Source organism: Scyliorhinus canicula, chromosome 14, assembly GCF_902713615.1.
Source record: "Scyliorhinus canicula chromosome 14, sScyCan1.1, whole genome shotgun sequence".
Taxonomy (NCBI): domain Eukaryota; kingdom Metazoa; phylum Chordata; class Chondrichthyes; order Carcharhiniformes; family Scyliorhinidae; genus Scyliorhinus; species Scyliorhinus canicula.
In genome coordinates this window covers 77,291,366-77,314,848 of record NC_052159.1, presented here as the reverse complement: position 1 = coordinate 77,314,848, position 23,483 = coordinate 77,291,366, and the positions used below count along the sequence as shown (strand labels likewise).

At 48.0% G+C, this 23,483-nt stretch overlaps 1 protein-coding gene across 1 annotated transcript in view; it reads left to right on the top strand.

Annotated features, from left to right (window-relative positions):
- Positions 1 to 23,483, top strand: part of tenm4 (teneurin transmembrane protein 4) — an 851,752-nt gene that overhangs the window by 497,963 nt on the left and 330,306 nt on the right. Inside the window, 1 exon segment of the mRNA XM_038818655.1 lies at positions 13,602 to 13,811. Within this exon segment, the coding sequence (XP_038674583.1) occupies positions 13,602 to 13,811 (210 nt within the window).

Below are 23,483 nucleotides of genomic sequence, written 5' to 3'. Positions count from 1 at the left end.
GCTTGAAGACTTTTGATCACATTGGTGTTGAGCTGAAAAGAGTTGTGAATTATACAGGTTTATTGTTAAACAAGCAGATTGATAGCATAGACAAGATCAAGAGAAGTGATGATGAGGTAAAGCTGGATACATGTGGACGTTGCCACCCTCCCTAAGTATGCTGTTGATTAGGAGAAGCCTTGATGAAAAGAAAAGGCTGATGCTGATAAATCACTGGGGGACTCCAGAGATAATGGTTCATGGCATGTAAAAATAAGCTGTCCCTGGATACAAATGGACAGCTATGGCACCAACGGCCATGCATCTGAAGAACAGATGATGGACTGGAGGAGGATATCATTATCAAGTGTCCTAAATAGTGGAAAAGGATGCTAACCATCACAGTTCCTTTCACACCCTCGACACCTGGCATATATTAGCACAGTGGGCTAAACAGCTGGCTTGTAATGCCGAACAAGGCCATCAGTGTGGGTTAAATTCCCGTATCGGCCTCCCCGAACAGGCGGCGGAATGTGGCGACTAGGGGCTTTTCACAGTAACTTCATTGAAGCCTACTTGTGATAATAAACAATTATTATTATTATTATTTAGACAAGGGCAGCACGGTGGCACAGTGGGTTAGCCCTGCTGCCTCATGGCGCCGAGGTCCCAGGTTCGATCCTGGCTCTGGGTCACTGTCCGTGTGGAGTTTGCACATTCTCCCCGTGTTTGTGTGGGTTTCGCCCCCACAACCCAAAGATGTGCAGGCTAGGTGGATTGGCCACGCTAAATTGCCCCTTAATTGGATAAAAAGAATTGGGCACTCTAAATTTATAAAAAAAAAAAAAAAAATTATTATTTAGACAAAAACTTTCAGTGGGATGTTTATCAAGCTTTCTTATGGGGTCTCCACTGTAATTCTCGTGCTCATAAAAATGCAACAGTAGAAAGAGAAACAAGAAAAGACCATAATTCAGAGCCACCAATGCAGATCATTTCCCCTGTATCTTCTATTCTGATGTTTAGCCAGTATCCCTCCACTCTACAGGAATCTGATTTTTTTTTTTGTTTCCTTTTTAACAAATGTTTACATTGAGCCAGCATTCATAACACTAGGTGGCAGTCTGTTCAATAAGTTAATAATTTAGCTACTGAAGTTCCTCATCATGTAATGCGTAGTTTATGGTTTACTTACTCTATTTTGTAGTTTCCTGAGCTGGATTTTAACAAAGAGGCTTATACACATTCAACTTTGGCATTCCTTTCATGATTTCTTTTTAGGCATTAGCGTGCTGGTGCTTCCACCACCCATTTGTCTTTCTTTCCGACGGGAACAGTATTTAGATGCCCTTTGACGCGGTCTTCATAGTTCAGTGATCTAAGGCCTGGAGCTCTCGTTGTTGGTCTTTCTGATTCCCTTCAACCTTGAGAGTAAACACTACCTGCAGCAATCACATTGACAACATCTCCCAATGTAACACTTGGTAGCACAAACACACAGGGGCCAGACGTCCCATTGGGAAGCTTTAGAAAGTGCCTGGGAATTTCAGCAGCTTAGCAGTATGACATTGTGGAATTTCAATCTGATTTTGCTTCAATTTAACTTATTGTTTCTCTTAATATGCATGTTTTATTAAAATGTGAAAACACTAAGTGAGTGAGTTGAGTTGTGTATCCAGACTACATTCAATATGTAATTATTGGTAAGCCACCGAGCCTTGACATTTATCTTCTTTTCATCATCTATGATTCTTTCTGATTCCAAGTTTGGTAAAGATCAGGGGCGCCATTCTCCGCTCCCACGTCGGGTGGGAGAATCACGGGATGGCCACTCTGGCACCCCCCGCGATTCTCCCACCCCCCCCCAAAATGGCGTGTCGCGTTTTGCGGCATGCCGCTCGGAGAATCGGCGCTTGCCGTTTTTCACGGCGACCCGCGATTCTCCGACCCGGATGGGCCGAGCGGCCTGCCGTTCCCGACCGGTTCATGCCAGCGGCAACAACACCTGGTCGCTGCCAACGAGAACATGGTGGCAAAAGCTGGTTTGTGGCTTGTGGGGGGCGGAGAGGGGAGTGAGCACCACGAACGTGCTCGGGAGGGGACTGGCCTGCGATCGGTGCCCACCTATCGTCGGGCCGGCGTCTCAAAGGGACGCACTCTTTCCCCTCCGCCACCCTGCAAGATCAAGCCGCCACATCTTGCGGGGCAGCGGAGGGGAAGACGGCAACTGCGCATGCGCGGGTTGACGCTGGCCAACCTGCACATACGTGGCTGACATCATTAGGCGCGCCAGCCACGTCATTCTCGGCACGTCGGGCCTCGACGCCAGCAACAAGGCCCCGCGGCCGAGATTTACGGCACAGCTCTCCTAGCCCCCCGGGGGGGGGGGAGAGAATAGGAGGCGAAGAGCAGCCTCCAACGCCGTCGTGAACCTCTCCGGGTTTCACGACAGCGTCGGGCCTTGTGGAGAATTCCGCCCCAGGTTTTCTGGTGCGCCGTGCCCATGCCGGCAGCAGGAATCTCCGTCCCGCCAGCCGGCCAATGGGGTTTCCCATTGTGGGCAGCCCCATGCTGGGAAATCCCCAGGCGTAGGTTTGCTGCCGGTGTAACGGAGAATCTCCCCAGTGGAGAATCAGCCCCAGATCGTTACTGCTGCCATGTTATCAAAAATTCTGTATTCTGAACAGAATTAAGTGGAACTGGTTCACTCTGAATATTTGCAATATTTCTTGCCACGTGCCTTCCACAGTTTACTAATTAATCATCCTGCATAATCTTTACCTCTTTTCCACAACTTCCCAGCCACTTTTTATTCCTTAAGGTTCAATAAAGTATAAATGTACATTTGTGGGATGTCTTATCAGCCCCAATGATCTGATAATAGGACGCATGTGGTGCACTGGCTCACCTCCTTGCGCCAGTGGTGTGATAACAGGTCTGACCAGATCTGAGTGAATAGTCCTGGATCCCTGCACAAAGCATTTTCTATAGACTATTCACTCAGATCTGGTCAGACCTGTTATCACACCACTGGCGCAAGGAGGTGAGCCAGTGCACCACATGCGTCCTATTATCAGATCATTGGGGCTGATAAGACATCCCACAAATGTACATTTATACTTTATTGAACCTTAAGGAATAAAAAGTGGCTGGGAAGTTGTGGAAAAGAGGTAAAGATTATGCAGGATGATATCTTTGAATGGAAGTCAGAAAATCTGTAAAACATCACCTCCCAGGGTTACAACTAGCCATTAAAAGGGAACTTCTGACTAGACAGAAAAGAGGAAAAGTTGATCATAATTGTATAATGGAAACATTCATCTGTTTGATTCAACAAAACTTCCTACTGTTGTGCACAAGATTCATCGAAAAAAAGCAGACCTTATTTCGAGAAATATGCACAATGATGGCAAGAAGCTGATAGAATTAACTAAGGGTACAATCTACTGGCCGCGTTGATCGACTCGCCGCGTTGCTCACGAACGGGAGCGCGACGTGGCCTCCTGCAGGCTTCCCGACAGCGAGTATGTCTTGCGAGATCTATCCAGGTCTTTTGAGGCATTGCAATCAGGATATTTTCCACAATGGGCGGGACCAAGCCTCACACACCTCAGAAGGTTAAAAACCCGCTGAGGCATGCTGATCCAGGCTCTATCAGGCTCCCGGCATCTATTGGCCTCCCTAGGCCGCCCCAGCCATGCACGATTCAGTACTGGTTCACACAAATGTGGACTAAGAGGAACAGCACCCAGGGAGTCTCCCGGCTTATTGGAGTCCCCTGGGTGGTCAGGGACAGGGTACGGTGACGCCCCTCGCCCTCTGCCTTGAATGCAGGCACCTTGGCATTGCCAGCCTGGCACCTTGACAATGCTAAGGTACCTGGGTGGCACTGCCAAGGGTCAGTGCCTGAGACGCCCATGAAAGGAGGGTGGAGGGGGGTGAAGGGTGGGGGAATATAGGGTGGATATAAAGCGGCCATTAAAAATTTGGGTATACACGGAAATACCGGATAGGGGACAAAGAGGGTGAAGTATGAGGTTCCTGGAAGGGGAGGCCTAAAGGGGGGGTGGGAAGACCGCAAAGTTGGTTGTCATCACTTGGTGGGGTATGGGGTAATACCCGCATGTGCTGGAAGTTGACCTTGCCCATGTATCCACAAACCCACTTTGAGATCGGAGCACCCTTTCAAAATGATGGCCAGATCGCTGAGGAGCCAGTCTGACCAGCGAGTTCCAAGCGCACGATTCTCCCAAAAGGGATCAAAGTTCCCCATCAAGTGTATTTAGCCATGTGATTCCTGGCACTCGCAGTGATGAGAAACATATGGCAATTCAACTTAACTCGCGTTGAATAATGGGCCTGAACGGGGAACGCTCCCCATTGTAACGATAAATCGGGACGCTGAACTCCAAAACAATCCCCAACCTCCCCCTCCAGCCCAAATGTAGTGTAGGAGGGTACCCCCCCATACCCACAGATTACCAGCTTGGCACCTTGGCAGTGCCAACCTGGCACCCTTGAAGTGCTCTGTCAGTTGGCAGTGCCACGTGGGCACCTTGGCAGAGCCAGGCTGGCACCCAGGTGGCCAAGTGGTACTACCAGGTTACCCAGGTAGCACCAGCAGTGGCAGAGCACCATCCTGCCCAAAGGGCATACAGCTGGGGGCCTGCAATCCCCTTGGTGACCCCCCACAAATGGTGTTTCATCCAGTCCCTGTTTGTGGGGACCAGTGCTGAATGGCACTCACCCAAGGTCTCCAAGGCGAAGGGGTTGAATCACAAAGCCTCAGGTACCTCGGGAATCTGTGTTAGCCTCTGGCTGCTGTTGAGTAAAGAGTCAAGAGCTCTGCTCCTTTTCCCAAACACCTTTATTTTTCCTTGAACACACTCTGCACCAAACTCCATCATCACATCACATGGCCCAATGGCCACCTGTAGACTCTTTACATATCAGTGTCAATTATTGGATCAATGAGTCATCTAATTGGAATGTTTCTTAACCCATTCCTTAACAGTCTCCCCTTTCTTGGAAAAAAGAATAATTTGATGAGAACAAAATTTCAAGAAACTCAAAAACACACGCAATTTCCCCCGCTTAAACAGGCGCCCTTTATTAACAATATCCAAAAATTTCTGTGATCTAGCCCCTCTTTTCGTTAAACAGTCGGACAATTGATAGCTACTGCCGACCTATTTAATTTTTGCTATCTTCCCTCTGTCCAGCATCTGCTTCAAACTTGCGATGTCTATCCTTAACCTTTTTTCATTGACACTTTTTGTAGTGTGTACATTTTCCCACAGGGATGTATTGTCAATGTGACATTCAACAGGCATATTACCCAAATTCCCTAATCCCAAAATGTCTGTCAATATCTGAGATATATAAAAGGTCATATCCACACCCTCTACAAGGCTTAAAGTCTCAGCAGCCAAAGTACTTTTGACCACTCTCCTTATTTTCTCTGTTTCCCACACAAGAGGGCAACATTTACCATTGTTCCCCAAAAAGGAAATTATAAAACCTCCTGCGCTTGAAAGCCCATCACATAAATTTTAATAGGACGCATCACTATAAACTATGGGCGCAATTCTCCGCACTCACGACGGTGCGGAGAATAGCGGGGTTCGTAAATTTTTACGGCCATGCTAGTCTGACGTCCTCCCGCTATTCTCCCCCCCCCCCCACGCCCGACTCCCGACACGAATCGCTGCCGCCGTTATTTTACGGCCAGCAGCGATTCTCAGCTGGCCGATGGGCCGAGTTCCAAGCCCTTTACAGCCGTTTTTACGAACGGCAAACTCACCTGGTCTGGCCGTTCGTAAAAACGGCTGTAAAGTCCCGATTTTGAAAACCATGGCACCGATTGGCACGGCAGTACCAAGGCCGTGCCAAGGGTGCCATGGGCCCACGATCAGTGGGCACCGATCGCGGGCAGCGGGTCCGATTCCCGCGCACTCTTTGTCCTTCCGCCGCGGGGCGGATCACTTCGCGGGGCGGCTGAGGGGCATCCCGGCCCGCGCATGCGCGGGTTTCGCGCAAATGCGCGATGATGTCATCCACGCATGCGCGGGTTGGAGTCTTCCAATCCGCGCATGCGCGGCTGACGTCATGTGACGCATCAGCCGGCGCACACTCTGGCAAGCGGGCTTAACGAAATTCGTTCAGCCCGCGATGCCGGATTTCACGGCCGCGGCATATTAGCCCCGACCGGGGACCAGAATCGGTTCCCGGTCGGGGAGGGGGAGGCTGGCGTCAAACCCACCCGGATTTGACGCCAGCCTTACGATTTCTCCCTGTTTGGGAGAATCGCGCCCTATGAGTTTCAAGAGCCTCAGGTCACTTAAAACCGGGAACCTCAAAACACACTCCTGCATTTTTAGTTTGACCAATGCTTTATTTACTCTCATTATGTCTTCTACTTTAGGACCATTCATTTTTGTATTCAACTCTTAAGAAATCAAAAAGGCAGCTTTTATATCTCCAGATTTGCATTCCCATGCCTTTGTGGCGAATAGAGCCAAGAAGATTTAACCTTTCCTGCCGTAGGTGAATCCTTAAATCCTGATCTTCTAAGTTTTCTTCAAATCCCCTTGCCACAAGCCTGGCCTTTGTCTTATAAGTTCCATCCGGAAGAACCTTTTCCATGCAAATCCATCCGTGTGATAGAGCTCTTTGTCCCCTATCCCTGGTACTTCTGTGTATACCCCACATTCACTCCAACTATGCAATTCTTGCTGGTTAGCATCTTTGATCACATTTCATCTAATTTATTGGATGTCACCAAAATCTCACATGCATGTGGGCTTCAACTCCTAGTAGCATTCGTAGTCTTACCCATGTTCCGATACCTTGACAAACTACTCCCCCTATCCCGCCTGGTATCTCGTTCTGTACTGCTACTGCTTGATCTTTCCCTTCTGTTGTGGGATGTTCTTTCAAAAGTTCTCGACCTTTTCCTATGAACCTGTTCACTATTCAATGTACTATCTGAACTGCCACTGCATTTCTGTGCCCTCTATTTTTGAACTTCGTGTTCCCAATCCATTGTCTTGACTCCCTTCCCTGAATGCTGTACATTCAACCAGTGTTTATACTTTCCAGTGGCCTTCCCTGCTCTACTAATAACAGTTGCAACCTTCCATTGACTAGACCCTTCAGGCAAGTATGTCACCTTTGTACCAAATTTTGGCAGTTGTCCTTTTGGAAAAATGACCTGTTCTAATTCATCGGAAATATTGTGTTCCTCTGCAGAAACCCTGTCTATATCAATTAACTGGTCCTCATAGTTTTGCACCACGTGCGTACCAGATGACCCAGGTTCCTCATCATGTCTGTCTGCTCTGTCTAAATTTGAAAATTTGTAATCTGTACCCATTATCCTTGATGAATGTACCCTAATAGTCTGATTGCCATGTTGCAAAATAATTGTTTTGGCATCTATGCCGGTCACCTTCCCTGGACCTTTCCATTTATTAAAATTGTCTCTCTTATAGTATACTATGTCTCCTTGCTAAAAACAGTATTTGATGGCCATATATTGTGCCTTAAAACTCTGCGAATTCTTTCAGAGACTTCTGCTTCCAGAAAAGCTTTTCTACTGCTATGTAATGCATTTAATACATTTTTCAGCCTCCGACGGGACAGATGCGCAAATTACCTTTGCAGTTTTAATACAACAATCTTTTTATCAGCTAAAGTCCCATTTCCAGGTGCCAATAACACATCCTTAACAACTGCACCTGAAATATTATTTGTCAGTAATGGAATACAATAGTGCCCCGACTGTGTAAATTGTAAGTCCATCGTCTTTCCAAAAACTGTTGCCTTATCCTGTTGCCTATCTAGTTTCATGTGTGCTTTCTTCATCGACGGTCTGCTCAGAAGCAAAGGTATCTCACTTGATACAACATCCGTGCTAATGAAATGATTAATTCCGGCAATATTGCAGGGGATCACCATTCTTTGCAGCGCCTTCAGAGTATTATCATCCCCAAACCGGAAATGTGTGAACTTTCAAATTCCTTAACCTTGTTATGATTTTCAGCATTCAAGGAGTCCAGGTAACATTTTAACCAGTCAATTCCACACACAGTAGATGTGCATCCCGTCCAATACAGCACAATTGAAGGATCCTGTAACCAACACCCTCATTACTGGAGTATCTTTTTCCTCTTCCGACTCTTTCATGTCGTGTGTAGCTTCAAACACAATTATAACGTGTTGAATAGTTGAAAGCATAATGGTATTGACAGTCACATCGAAAACATGGATTTATCATACGCCGGGCATTTCTGGGGTTCATTTTTCTATTTCCATTTTCCATGTCCCTCCTCCTATTATAGATTTTAAATGGGTTTCTGTCCTCATAATTGCTGGGTCCCAATCTCCTTCCATACTCTCGTACTCTGTTTGGAGCCGTATGATCTCACCATCCTGTCAGTAGTGTATCTTCCATAGTCTGCTTTATTGCTGGCTGACCCATTTGGTCATAAAGAGCCATAGGAATCGAATGTTTCCCCAGAAACTTCTTTAAGGCCTCTATCATCTGATCGACTAAGGTATCATTATCAGCAAACGTAACTCCTGTCAAAACCAAGAGCCTATCCATATTGGACACTCTAGTACAGTCCAGTAACTTAAATGCCAACACAGACTGTGGAAATTCCAGGCAAAGTTTGTGCAGCCTTCTGTATAGTCTGCTAAATTCCATTATATAGTCCTCCATAGAGATATCCTCTGTTTTCCAGAATCTATCAAATTCCGATCAGGCTTCATACACAATTAACAAGTCATCCTTTTGACAAAATCTTATCCTTAAAGCGCTAGAGTTTCTAGACCTTCCTCTGAGTATAATTTTTCCAATTCCAGTTCAGAAAACACTTTGCATCGTATTTTACTAACGTAAGGTAGAGAAAGAGCCAATGCCATATCTTGTTTCCTCTTTCCCAAGGCAGTTACCTCAGTCCACATAACAACTGCACTTCTCCATTGGTCGTACGATCCCCTTTCAGAAAATAATGGCGGATAGTCATATCCGGCCATCTTTATCCTAGGTTCAGGCATACCTATATTTTTTTCTTTCCCACACACTCCTTGGTTGATGCAGATTTTTTTTTCTGGAAAAGTTATATGTTTCAACCCTTTACATTTACACAGCAACCATCCTCTGTTACCACTGTTAGCATTTTGCTGCTTTTGAGTAAAGAGTTAAGAGTTCTGCTCCTTTTCCCAAACACCTTTGATTTTCCTTGAACACACTCTGCACCAAACTCTATCATCACATCACATGCCCCAAAGGCACCTGTAGCCTCTTTACATATCAGTGCCAATTATTGGATCAATGAGACATCTAATTGGAATGTTTCTTAACCCATTCCTGAACAATCTGCACATTAGAGTGAGGCAATGCGAGCCAGGTAGATCCCAGGAGTGGGGTCTCCGTCTTTCAATGGCCACGCTGCACCCTGCATTTCCGGTGCAGGGTGGCCGTTGGATTGCACTCTAAGCGTGGGCTTGACCGGAAGAAGCTTCCCAGGACCCACAAAAGTGACTTAGTGTGGTTAGATAGTGTGGGGAACTCACCGACAGAACCAGGGAGAAGCTCCCAGCAAAACTTGCCATAAATGACACTTAGAACCTTTTCCATTAGATCGCGTCCTACATCTCTCTGGCTCCGCGCTGAAAATAATAAAAAGAAGTTTGCTGGTAAAAAGGGGAAGACAAAGGTTGATGGATTCCACATTTGCACATATGTCTTATGCATCCTCTGGGATGTACCGTTTGAAACAATTTGCCCAACAACCCCACCCCCATCCCCCCCATCCGCCCATTTTAGATTTCACCACCTGAAAATTAACAAGCCTGCAAACGTTTTTTTTTCATAGGTCCTACAGTTAATATGGTTAGAATATGGAACTCACTACCAGATGGAGTCTTTTGGAATAGAATTAAACTTTATTGTCTACACAAAAATGGAAATTTGTCTGTGATTAACCTCCAATAAAGCATCTAATCATGTGGTCAGCAAGTCATTATGCAGCAGATGTTACAACCTTTCTTGTGAAATGGCGACAGCTCAAATGATTGCTGCCTGATATGTCCAGATTGATGTCTATCAATGTAGTTCCTGGGCTCGATGTACCACCTTTGGTGTCATTGCAAACATACTTGGTGGTCTCTCATCATCTTAATCTGAAGCAGCCAGCATGTTCAAAATTCAAAATAGAATACCTTTGCTTGAAGTGACAAAGTTGTGTCACTTGGGCAAGATTAACCGATAAAAGTAGAAAAGTAGACAGGGATTTGTTAAAAGCAAATCATTTTAGCGAACTTGATTGAGTTTTTTGATGAGGTAACAGCGGGGAGTGATCAGGGTAATGTGATAAATATGGACTTCCAAAAGATGTTTGACAAACTACCACATAATTGGGTTGCCACCAAAGTTAAAACCCAAAAGGCTGAATGTACAATGGATACAAAATCGGCGACCATAACTGGGGTATTGGAGGATAGTTATTTCTTGGACTAGAGTAGGGTGTGCAATAAAGATCTCCACAGGTAGATACTGGGAACAACTTTCCTTAGACTTGGGTTGGGTGGCAGAATTTTAAAATTTATAGCTTTTAAAATCATAATCTGATACCAAATATGTGCAGGGTAATCCATTTAAAATATACACTGCTGAGACAAACAACAATTATTTCCTATGAGCAGTCGAGACACAATGCTTAAAAGTGTTGTGAACCATGAAGTAGATAATGTTAGACTTCAAGAGTATATAGACAGGCTGGTGAAATGTGCAGACCCATGGTAGATGAAATTTAGTGCAGACAAGTGTGGAGAGGTACATTTGTGTTGGAAAAAATGACAATGGCCAATATAAATTAAAGGATAACATTCCAGAGGGGGTGCAGGAGCAGAAGGACTTTGGGAGATATTTGCACAAATCATTGAAGGAGGCAGAATAGCTCGAAAAAATGGTGAAAAAGGCAAAAGAGATTCTGGGCTTTATAAATGGAGGCATGGTGTACAAAAATAAGGAATTTATGATGAATCTTTAAAAATGCTGGTTAAGCCTCAACTGGAATTTTGGGCGGCACACTTTAGAAGGATGTGAAAGCTTCAGTGAGGGTGCCGAGAAGATTTGTGAGAATGGTTTTAGGGATGAGGAATGTCAATTACATGGATAGAATAGGAATGTTTGGTTGTTTTCCTTGGAGAAGAGAAGATTTTTTAGTGGTGTTCAATATCATGGAGGGTTTAGAGAGAGTAGAGCAGGAGAAACCGTTCCTATTGATGGAAGGATCAAACACACGAGGACACATTTTTAAGGTGAATCGCAAAAGAAGTAATGGCTACGAAAGAAAAAACTGTTGAACACAGCAACTGATTAGGATTTGGAATGCATTGCCTGAGAATGTGGCAGAGGCATGTTCAATCATAGCTTTCGAAATGGAATTAAATAAGTTCCCAATGAGAATAAAATTGTAGGACCTCAGGGAAAGGGCAGTGAGACTAGTTGATTTGCTCTTGCAGCGCACCACCACACGCACGATGAGCTGAATGGCCTCCTTCTGTGTGGTAACCATTCTATAATTCCATGATTAATATTTTGTATGGTTCCCTTTAAGTGCAACAGCCAAAAAGAATAAATGGGAGTGGCAGTAGCGTAGGAAAATGGCTAATGTGGTGCAATATACATCTTAAAAAATACTGCAAGACATAGGCCCGGATCTTCTAGAAAGAGGCAATCATTCGCAGATTGAATCTCCACTCGAACGTTTCAATTCCCAGACTCTGCTCCACATATCTAGCCAGGTTTTCCAAGCCCAGCTTCTGAAGAAATGCAGATCATACAGTGCAACAAAAAACTCCATCGCAACAAGGTAGTGTCGGGGGAATTAGTTGCCATAGGTAAGTTTAAATACACAGAGTGAATGAGTACGATGGCAGGTGGTTGAGATGATGGTGGGATGGTCAATGGTTGGGATGGTCATCAGGTTGTGTCAGGAATTTAGTTGGTTTCGGGGGGAGGGTTAGGGGATGGGGGGAGTAGTCAGGCTGGAAGGGTTAGCTAGAGGAGTAGCCAGGGTGTCGGGAGAATTCTTGGTGTCTGTCAGTCTGAGCGATTAGGGGGTCATATCTGTCATTACCCAGGTATTCGACTAGGATTTTTCACCCTACCATTCCCTGAGTAACTATTTTGGTAAATTCCATGGAACTGTCCAAAGTTTCCAACTCTCATTCAGAGTCAGAGACCTTTTGTGAGGGTCTTAGGGTGCGGGGGAATTGCCCATCAATAGATCAATCTCCCTGTGCAATTTCCACTGAGGCCAGCACATTGGGACTTCTGCTAGACCTCGACATGCATCTTGGGTCATTCATGTGGTCTCTGGCAAGCCGGATACCTAAAGATCGGGGTGGTGTTTTCTCACATCAAGCCACTTATTTCCTTTAAGAGACGTGCAAATGCAAGCCAGGATACTCCCTTTTGGGACTAAGTCTCTATGCCCACCGGAAAACAGGCGTGAATCACCCCGGATTTCTTTCCTCAAAAGTCCGGGGTGATTCTCCGTTTTCCAGGGTTTGTCCCGCGGCACTGGCTGTACAGACCGTGTGGCGGCGCATGCGCACAGTGGCCCACCTCGGCACGGGTGCCGCCGACATGGCGGAGCCAGACAGATCGCAATGGCCCGCCGATCGGTGGTCCCCGCTCGCGGGCCTGGCCATCGCTGAGGCCCCCCCCGGACTCAGATTCCCCCCGCCCACCACCAGGACCACCATCGTGGCCGCGAGTCCCAGCTCCCGCCGGGTGGTACCACATGTAAACCACACCGGCAGGAGTTTCAACGACCCCGTCCGGCGTCACATCGACCGCGTGCGCGGGATTGGCGGATCTGCAGAGAATCACGCCAGATTTCCAGCATGAACGGCTATTTGCCACCCCCACATTGGGCACGATTCCAGCGCAGAGGGTCGGAAAATCACACCCATGGTAAAGAATTTGAATAATGAACAGCGTTTAAATAATTTTTCAATGTCAGTGAGGATTGCAAATGAACCTGGGAGAAAAGTAATTATCATGGCACTGGTCAACAATTAGTGTGCACTGCTCTGTTTGGATGTTTGGTTGAGATAAGGTAAGTGCTGTAATACAAATTGTCCAGTATACAGTTGAATGTAATTATAAAGTTTCCCCAGGGATTCATCCAAATCTGCATTTGGTGACGTTGAACAGTATATTTATTTAGAGCTGAGGAAACATTTTTCATGTTCTAAATATAATCAATCCGAGAAAATTCAAAATTCAGCAGCATTTTTGACAATTTAATTTTTATTGAGACAAGTGGAAGCAATATGAGTGTCAGCAATGTGCAAAATTGTTCTTGTTGGCAGCATTGGGAAATATGGTAAACAAATGAATAAAAAGCTGAGTTTCCAATAGAATATAACTTTAATTATTTTGAGTTTTGAGACAAAGTACATCTTCTGTTATTGCTCATTAATGTGACTGTTATCCTTGTAATGCAGACCCTTTAATATCATTATTTATATTATTTATCCTCTACTTTTTTTTTAAGTCCCTAACTTTTGTTTGTATTGCTTTTTTGTTTTGTTTTCAGGTCCTCCCCTGCCTTGTTCTTCTGCTTCATCAACCCTAGTAGAGCAGTACCTCTCCCATCCCCCTCTTTCTGAAGTCACTGAGAGCCAGCGAAGGTTGCTCAGCAATAATATGACCCAGCCAAACCGAGACTCTGACTCTGATGAGGAGTTTGTTCCCAACTCTTTCTTGGTTAAAACTGGCTCTGGAAACCTGTATGTTCCCACAAGTGGTGAGTTAGTTGAATTTATATTACTTCTGTATTTTAGCGGCCACCCTTCTGCTTTAATCTCTTATCAATGTACTGCGATTATTAACAAAACTTTACACCAAATGCAGCATTATTACTAACCACTGAAGAGTTTTCTATCACGCTAAATAACCACTTATTTGCATGATATATAACTTTGAACCAGTTAGTCATTCTTTGAAAATTAAAGAGTAAATTAATTATTTATATTAGATTTGTCCTTTTACTTGATTCCAGTTATTGTCAGCTTCCTTAAATTAGCTCCATTCTAGCTGTCACAGATTTTGCTCCTTGTAATGTTTTCTGTGCACCTTCTGCTCAATTTCAAGAAGGTAGGTCCATTGATTTACCAGACAATTAATGTTACAAACACTGCTGATGGACTCAGAAAGCCTTTCTGCACACAGGACTTGCAGTCCATATTCAACAGCAATTGTTTTGATGTTAAAAAAAAATGAATGGAAGTGTCAAAACTAAGTATAATTTGTGATTTATACCATAAATAACAATTTGTGTATTTTTCATGTAAAGGACAGCAACCATGGAGTATTTTAGAAAAGGATTGTGGAGGGGAGGGTAGTTCAAGCTGGAAGTAAGGAATCAAAGGGGTATATTGAAAGCACCTTTGAAGGGATGGGCTTTAGGGGGATTTCAAAGGTAACACGACAAAAGGCTCAAAGACAAAACAATTGGATTCCAAAATGGGGTGAGCAGTAACCTAGAGCCTAAAGAATGTATGGTAAGATATTACTTAAAAAGAGAGGATAAGGATGAGGATCATGAAAACAATTTACCAGACACACAAAGTCAGTGTTGCTGAATGAAGACAGAGTCAATGGGTGTGTAGAAGGACTGCAGAGTTCTGGAATAGTTGACGGCCACTATGAAGGGTGGAGATGGGGCTGCGGTTGAGAAATTTGTAGTGAAACTTCGAGATGGTAAAAAAATCACAGATAAATTATTCAGAGGGGAATGAATGATCTTCCACAAGTGAGAGAAGATAATCAGTGACATACTGAATCTGAGATTTAAAAAACTCAACACAATTAAATTGAATACCAATGTTGCACACCAAGTGGTTCAGACTGAATCAGCAGCCGGGAATGTTGTGATGTGTTGATTCTGGCCTTTGGTCTTTGGTTTCACGCCACTTCCCAATGCCAACGTATCCAGCAGAGCAGCCCTCCCTCTCTATGGAATGAAATGTCAGTCCAAATTACGTACTGAAGCCTCTGGAGAGGCTGTACTGTAAGTAACGTCGACATTGACTGTGGGCAGTACCATTATTCAGCCAGAATGACTGCTAGCAATGGTTGCTATGCCAAAGAGGAAGTAAAGGAAGAGAAAATCATAATATAAATGGAAAGATTTTCTTGCAACATAGAGCGACAAAGTTCCAATCTGTACTGGGTCTGCAACCCTGGGCTGCTGTGAATGGTCACAACACTCCAATCCGTGCTGAGGGGGATTCCAACTCCTCATTCCTCTCAAGTGTTTGTAAACACTGAAATTATCAAATTTGGTAAGGGCTCTAGTCATCACCTCATCACAGTCAAATACTGTGCCAACACTTACAGTTGAATCATGGCCCTTTTCTCAAGTTACTGGGGAGCAGCTGACACCGATCAAACGATCAACCTGATAAAACAAAATTTTCATTGGAGGAGGGAAGAATATTTTCAACAGAGATGGGAAGAAACTTGGAAACAAAATAGAAGCATTTTTGAGCAGTTTTATTTTGATGTTTGTGCCTAAAAAGAGGGGGCATCCTAAGATGCTTCATGAATATATCATTCAGAAATAATTGGCTGTCAAAACCCAGGAGTAGACATCAGAGCGGATGCCAAATAATCTAACCCAAGCACCATGACACACTTTCTCCTGAACATCTCCTTGAATGCCACATGTTCTCACCCCCACCCCACACCCTCACCCACGTTCACCTTCACATTGAACTTCTTATTCTCTAACTGCCTGTAATAACTCTACAGGGGCCCAGGGATCTACAACCTCAGAGTCCATGTGGCCTCATCTGAATTCGTTCACCCAGATGAGGGGGAGGGCCGGGACTATCCCCCATTTTCCCAGGACTGCTGGGACATAAATACCCCGGCCTTGTTGTGGCCCAGGAGCTGGAGACCATTTCGGGAGTAGGAGGTATAAGTAGTAAAGAGGATAAATCAAAACTTTCCTACAGTCATCGCTTCAGAGTCATCGCTTGCCTGAGACTTTACATTACCCGGACAACCCAATCTCCTCCTTCACGATTGGCACTCCATGCCCAATTCTTCACCCTCTTCCCCCAACACCGTTGTCCTCCCCGTATACACCCTCATATCCTCCCTCAGCTTGTTAAACCCCAATTATATCCTTCCAATACCTTTGCATGCCTGAAACCACGACAAATCCCCTCCATGCCCTCGACCGCTCCCACATCCTAGACCCTCCACTCCCACGCTTTCAACCTCCCAGAACTTCCACTGGTCACACCCCTGACTCCCCGCATCCCCGATTCCCCGCGCCACCAGCTCCCACCATGCTCTCCATTCCATGCGCCCACTCCCTCGACCCCATATCCTCGACACCCTGCGGCGCCCTCAACCCCCCAACATTCTCAACCCCTCAACACCATCGACCCCCCATCACCCTCAACCCAAATGTTCTTTTTTTTTAATAAACAATTTTATTGAGGTAGTTTTTGGCTTTGTAAACAGTTACAGACATCAACAGAAAGAAAGCAAAAAAGGCAAAAATGTGCAAACATCCACGTACATTCAATACTTTAATCGTAACATACTGCACAAGCCCGCTCCTCTCCCACCGGTACTACCCGCCATTTTATCCCCCCTACTCTACTCTACCCACCCCCGCCCCCTGCTGACGCTCACTCGCCCGCAAAGAAGTCAATAAATGGTTGCCACCTCCAGGCGAACCCCTGTACAGATCCCCTCAAGGCGAACTTAATTTTTTCCATACCCAGGAAACTCGACATGTCCGCAAGCCACAACTCAGTCTTCGGGGGCTTTGAGTCCCTCCACGCCAATAGTATTCGTCGCCGGGCTATCAGGGAAGCAAAGGCCAAAACATCGGCCTCTTTCTCCACCTGGTCTCCTGGGTCTTCCGAAAACCCCAAAAATTGCCACCCCTGGACCCATCGCCACCCTTGTCTTTAGCACCCGGGACATGACGCCCGCAAATCCCTCCCAGTACCCCCTAAGCTTAGGGCATGCCCAAAACATGTGAACTAGGTTCGCTGGTCCTCCCACGCACCTAGCGCATTTGTGCTCTATCCCAAAGAATTTGCTCATCCGAGCCACCGTCATGTGGGCCCGGTGAACGACCTTAAATTGAATCAGCCCGAGCCTGGCACATGTCGCGGTCGAATTTACCCTACTCAGGGCATCTGCCCACAGCCCGTCCTCCATTTCCCTGCCTAGCTCCTCCTCCCATTTAAGTTTCAGTTCCTCCGTCTGGGACCCTTCCTCCCTCATGAGCACCTTATATATATCAGAGACTCTACCCTCCCCTTTGCCCCCCTAGAGACTATTCTGTCTTGGATCCCCATTGGCGGGAAGCGTGGGAAAGATGGGACCTGTCTACGAACAAAGTCCCGCAACTGTAGGTACCTAAAATCATTTCCCCTTACCAGCCCAAATTTCTCCTCCAAGCTCCTCAAACTCGCAAAGCTCCCTTCCAGGAACATATCGCCCACCCTTTCCACCGCCGCCATGCTCGAAACCCCCCATCCATACTCCCGGGGGCAAACCGATGGTTGTCGCAGATTGGCGCCCAAACCGACGCCCCCGTCTCCCCTACATGCCTCCTCCACTGGCCCCATATCCGCAGGGTCACCACGACTACCGGGCTGGTGGAGTACCTGGCCGGCGGCAGCGGTAGAGGTGCCGTGACCAGGGCTGCCAAGCTGGAGCCCCTGCACGAAGCCGCCTCCACCCGCTCCCAGATAGACCCCGTACCCACCATCCACTTCCTTATCATAGCGATGTTGGCCGCCCAGTAATAATTAATCAGACTCGGCAAAGCCAGCCCTCCCTCGCTGCGGTTCCTCTCCAGCATCGCCTTCTTCACCCGCGGGGATTTTCCCGCCCAGAAAAAGCTCATGATCAACCTGTTAACTCTTTTGAAGAAGGACTGTGGGACAAAGATCGGGAGGCACTGAAAAACAAACAGAAATCTGGGGAGGATTGTCATCTTTACAGTCTGCACCCTCCCTGCCAGCGACAGCGGGAGTGCATCCCATCTCCGAAACTCTCCCTTCATTTGCTCCACCACGCTGGCCAAATTTAACTTGTGCAGCCTGCCCCAGTCTCGTGCCACCTGGATTCCCAAATACTGGAAATTTTCCTCAACCAGCCTAATCGGTAGCCCTCTCAATCTGTTCTCCTGGCCCCTTGCCTGTACCACAAACATTTCACTCTTGGCCGTATTTAATTTGTATCCTGAAAACTGGCCGAACTTCCTCAACATTCCCAGTATACTTCCCATCCCGGCCACTGGGTCCGACACGTACAGGAGCAGGTCGTCTGCGTAAAGAGAGACCCTATGTTCTACCCCACCCCTCACCATCCCCTTCCATCCCTCTGCGGCTCTCAGCACAATCACCAGCGGCTCTATGGCCAGCGCAAACAGCAGCGGGGAGAGCGGGCAGCCCTGTCTGGTCTCTCGGTACAGCCTAAAGTACTCCGACACTTCTCTGTTAGTCCTGACGCTGGCCTTCGGGGCCTGATATAATAAATTGATCCAATCCACCAGTCCCTCCCCGAACCCAAACCATCTGAGCACCTCCCAAAGATAGTCCCACTCCACCCGGTCAAAGGCCTTCTCGGCGTCCATTGCCACCACTACCTCCACCTCCCTGCCCGCCGGGGGCATTATTATCACATTAAGTAATCTTCTCAGGTTGGCCGCCAGCTGCCTACCTTTCACAAACCCAGTTTGGTCCTCCCCAATCACCTCCGGTACGCAGTCCTCCATTCTAACCGCCAGTACCTTTGCCAGGAGCTTGGCGTCAACGTTAATAAGGGAGATTGGCCTGTAGGACCCGCACGCCTCCGGGTCCTTACCCCGCTTCAATATCAGTGATATAGTGGCTTGCGACATTGTCGGCGGCAGGGTCCCTCTGTCCCTTGCCTCGTTGAAAACCCTCGCCAAGACCGGGCCCACCAGCTCAGAGAACGTCCTATAGAACTTTACTGGGTATCCGTCCGGCCCCGGGGCTTTCCCCGACTGCATGGCCTTTAGGCCCCCCAATACCTCCTCCACTCTAATTGGGGCCCCCAGCTCATCCACTTGCCCCCCACCTACTGTTGGGAATGTTAACCCGTCCAGAAACCTTTTCATCTCCTCCGGTTCTTCCGGCGGCTCCGAAGTATACAGCTTGCGATAGAAGTCCCGGAATACCTTATTCAATCCTGCCGGGTCCTCCACTTTGCGCCCCTCCCCATCCATCACTCTACTTATTTCCCTGGCCACCTCCCTCCTCCTGAGTTGCTGCGCTAACAGTCTGCTAGCCTTTTCCCCATGCTCATACACCACGCCCCTCGCCTTCCTAAGCTGTTCCACGGCCCTACTCGTGGATAGTGCCCCCAGTTCCGCCTGTGGTCTCTGCCTCTCCCTGAGTAAAACCTCCCCCGGCGACTCCGTGTGCTCTTCATCTATCCGACCCATTTCCCTGACCAATCTATCCATCTCTGCCCTGTCTGCCTTGGCTCTGTGGGCCCCAATTGAAATCAGCTCCCCCCGCACTACTGCCTTTAGCGCCTCCCACAGAGTCGCCGCTGAGACCTCCCCCCCGTGTCATTCTCCTGCAGGTAATTTTGCATACACCTCCGAAGCCTCTCACAGATCCCCTCCTCTGATAGCAGTCCCACGTCTAGCCTCCATTGCGGGCGTTGGTAGCTCGCCCCCCCGATCTGCAGGTCTACCCAGTGCGGGGCATGGTCTGAGATAGTAATTGCCGAATATTCCGTGTTCTTTACCTCCCCTATACAATCCCTGCTTAGTACGAAGAAATCTATCCTAGAATATACTTTATGGACGTGCGAGTAAAACGAGTAGCCCCTTCCTGTCGGCTGTCTGGCTCTCCAGGGGTCCATTGCCCCCATTTGCTCCATAAACGCTTTCAGCTCCCTTGCCATTGCTGGGAGTCTACCCGTTCTGGGACACGACCGATCCACAGCCGGGTCAAGGATCATGTTAAAGTCCCCCCCCCCCCCATTATTAGCCTGCGAGAGTCCAGGTCCGGGATCTTCCCCAGCACTCTTTTAATGAAGTCCACGTCATCCCAGTTCGGGACATATATATTCACCAGCACCACTCTTCTCCCCTCCAGTCTGCCCCGTACCATCAGGTATCTGCCCCCCCTGTCTGTGGCTATGCCCTCCACCTCAAATTGCACCCGCTTGTTGATCATGATTGCCACCCCCCTGGACTTCGAGTCCAAGTCCGAGTGGAAGACCTGGCTAATCCAGCCCTTCCTTACCCTGGCCTGGTCAGACACTTTCAGATGTGTCTCCTGCAACATAATTACGTCCGCCCTCAGAGCCCGCAAGTGCGCGAACACCCGCGCCCTCTTAACCGGCCCATTCAGTCCCCTGATGTTCCAGGTGATCAGCCTGGTCGGGGGGCACAACCCCTCCCCCCCCAACGCTGGTCAGCCATAGCCTTTCTCGGGCCGGCCCCCGGCCCGTGTGTCGCGCCATTCCTGGCCCGCCTGTTGGCTGCCTCCACCCTCGACCTCCTTTCCAGTGCCTATTTCAAGTCCCTCCCACGTCAGCAGAACAACCCCCCCACCCCCTGACAACATCCCCCGATACCCCCACCCCTGCCATCCACTGGCTATGATCTCCCCCCCACCTGACTCCCTTGACTGGCCGATCTGCTAGCTCGGTGACTCAACACTCTGGCGCTTTCCTGTCTCATTCCCATTGTTTCCCCGTCCTCCTCCCCACTCCCCGGCGCCCCATCCCCCTCTCCAACCCACTGGAGCAAACTCACTGGCACAGGAAGGCATGGACATCAACAAAACCAAAAAAAAAACCCCAACCCACGTCCTTGGCCCCCCTTGCTGACCAGCCCCCCTTCGTTACCGTGCCGGCTCCAGTGTCCTCCGCGAGCTGCACAAAAAGTACAAATCCGCCCAAAAAGGAAAAAACAGAAAAAAGAGGTAAAAACAAAAACTTAAGAGAAAAAACAAACAAAAAAAAACCCAAACCAATGTCCACGAATAAAGGAAAGAGTCCCAAATGTTCCGCTTGGCCCCTTTGACCCAGCAAACCGTTGTACAGCAGTCCAGGCCCATTTGGCCTACCTTCCTACGGTAGTCCTCGGGCCCTAATTTGCATCCGTGGGGCCTCTTTTCGGGACCAGCCCCTGATACCTCGCAAAGTCCATCGCTTCTTCGGGCTCGGAGAAGTAGTGGTGTTGACCCTGGTGCGTGACCCATAAACGAGCCGGGAACAGCAGACTAAACTTCACGTGCTTCTTGAACAGCACCTCCTTGACATTCTTAAAGGCTGGTCGCCGCCGAGCCACCTCCTGGCTTAGGTCCTGGTAAATGCGGAGGACACTGTTGTTCCACGCACTGCTCCTGGCGCTCTTTGCCCACCGCAGCACCCGCTCCTTGTCCACGAACCTGTGGAATCTAATCACCATCGGGCGGGGGGGGGGGGGTCCGCCCAGCCGCCCCTGCCTCGCCTGCACTCTGTATGCCCCCTCCAGTTCCGGCGGTCGCGGAAAGGCTTCGGCCCCCATCAGCTGCATCAATAGGTCTGCTACAAACGCTGTGGCATCAGCTCCCTCAGCCCCCTCCGGGAGGCCGACCACCCTCAGGTTGTTCCAACGGGCTCTATTTTCCAGCTCCTCCACTCTGTCTAGCAGTCTTTTCTGCCGCTCCTTCAGCCCGTCAACTTCTAGCGCCGCAACCGTCTGCGCATCCGCCTGCTCCTCCACCGCCTCTCCCAGCTCCTTAACTTTAACATCTTGTGCATCCAGCCTCTGGTTCAGCTGATCCACCGCTTTCTGGATTGGGTCCAAGCTGTCCCGCTTCAGCGCTTCAAAACTGGACTTCATTACCTGGAGCATGTTATCCAGCGCCTGCTGGATTGCTGAGTCCAGGGCCCGTGTGTCCACCATCTTCGGTTCCAGGTAAGTTTCTTCAAGTCCTTGTCTCTGTCCCTTTTTCTCTCTTTTCTTCTGCCTCCTGGACTCCCGCTGTTCCATGTGCCGCAGCCCGCTCCTCAGCACTTTCGCTGCCGCCTTCCTTCAGCTCCGTGGTCCCGCTATCGCGGGGAATCAGCCCCTAAAAGCCCGCCGAAGTGAGAGCCCGCCGAATGTGCGGCTCACTCGGACATCGCCGCCACCCGAAGTAACCCAAATGTTCTTGACATCCTCATGTCTTTGACCCTCCACGCTCTCCACTCCCTCATCCCTCAACCCCCCAATCCCTCAACCCCCACGTTCTCGACCCTCCACATCTTTTAACCCACCCCATGCCCTGGACGCCCCTCACGCTCACCTCTAAAAGACCTTGAATCCCCACCCCAACACCCTTGACCCCTCAACTCTTGTAGCCCCGACCCCTCAACAATCTTAGCCCCCCAAGTCTTTGATCCCTGACCTCCCCGACACGCTCGACTCCCCCAGGCCTTGACACCCACACCCCCTTGACACCCCACGGTCTTGCCCTCCAAGCCCTTGACCAACAATCGACCCCACCATGCATCGACCCCCATGCCCTCAGCTTGTTACGCACTTGACGTGACACACTCTCTACTCACCACGCCCTTGACTCGCCATACCCTTTACTCCCCCCACACCCTCAACAGTCCCTATTTCGTCCATCCCCCCAAATCCTTCGCCCCATGATCTCTTCATTTCCCTGCAAACCCTCATCATGCCCAATCCCATGTCCCTGCGTACCCTTAAGTATCTCTAATGCTTAACCGTTCCTCATTCCCCACACCCTTATATTTCTCTGTATCCTCGATTCTTCTTACAGTTTTGATCCCTACACCTTGTCCCTCCTCATGATTACCTTCCAGATCCTCACCATACCCTCATCCACCGTGCACCCTCATCCACTCATGCCCACCCTAACATTTGCATCCTAAACCTAAACTCTGCCGATGCACCAAACCAGTAGCTAGTCTGATGTCTTTGATGCAGGATGGCGGCATTTTCAACATCGTTCAGATATTGGAAGTGTCTGAGATTGTTTATAGCCCTGTCAATAAGTTTTATTGTTGCTGGCTTATAGATTTCAGATTTCTTTTCTCAGCAGGGCAATACATTTTTAACTCCTACTATTGACTAACTCACAATAAATTATGGCCCTTTAAATAAGCTACTTGGGACAAATGTTTTGAACGATTGGTACCCCACTGTCAAATAAATGTGGAAAGTTTGACAATACGAAACATCAATGTAACAATCTTCAATCCATTCCTGAAGAGGCTGCTCCATTGATCTTGTTGAAAGACTAACTATTTTGTTATGTTGCTGAATGTCTGGGCGACACATTGACTAGACACGGGTTGAATGATAATGTGGCTTAATTCATCACCTTATTGATTTTGTGATATGTTCAAGTTTCATTTTTGCCTTTATAATTTTCAAATTTAGTAGATTAGCTTGTTC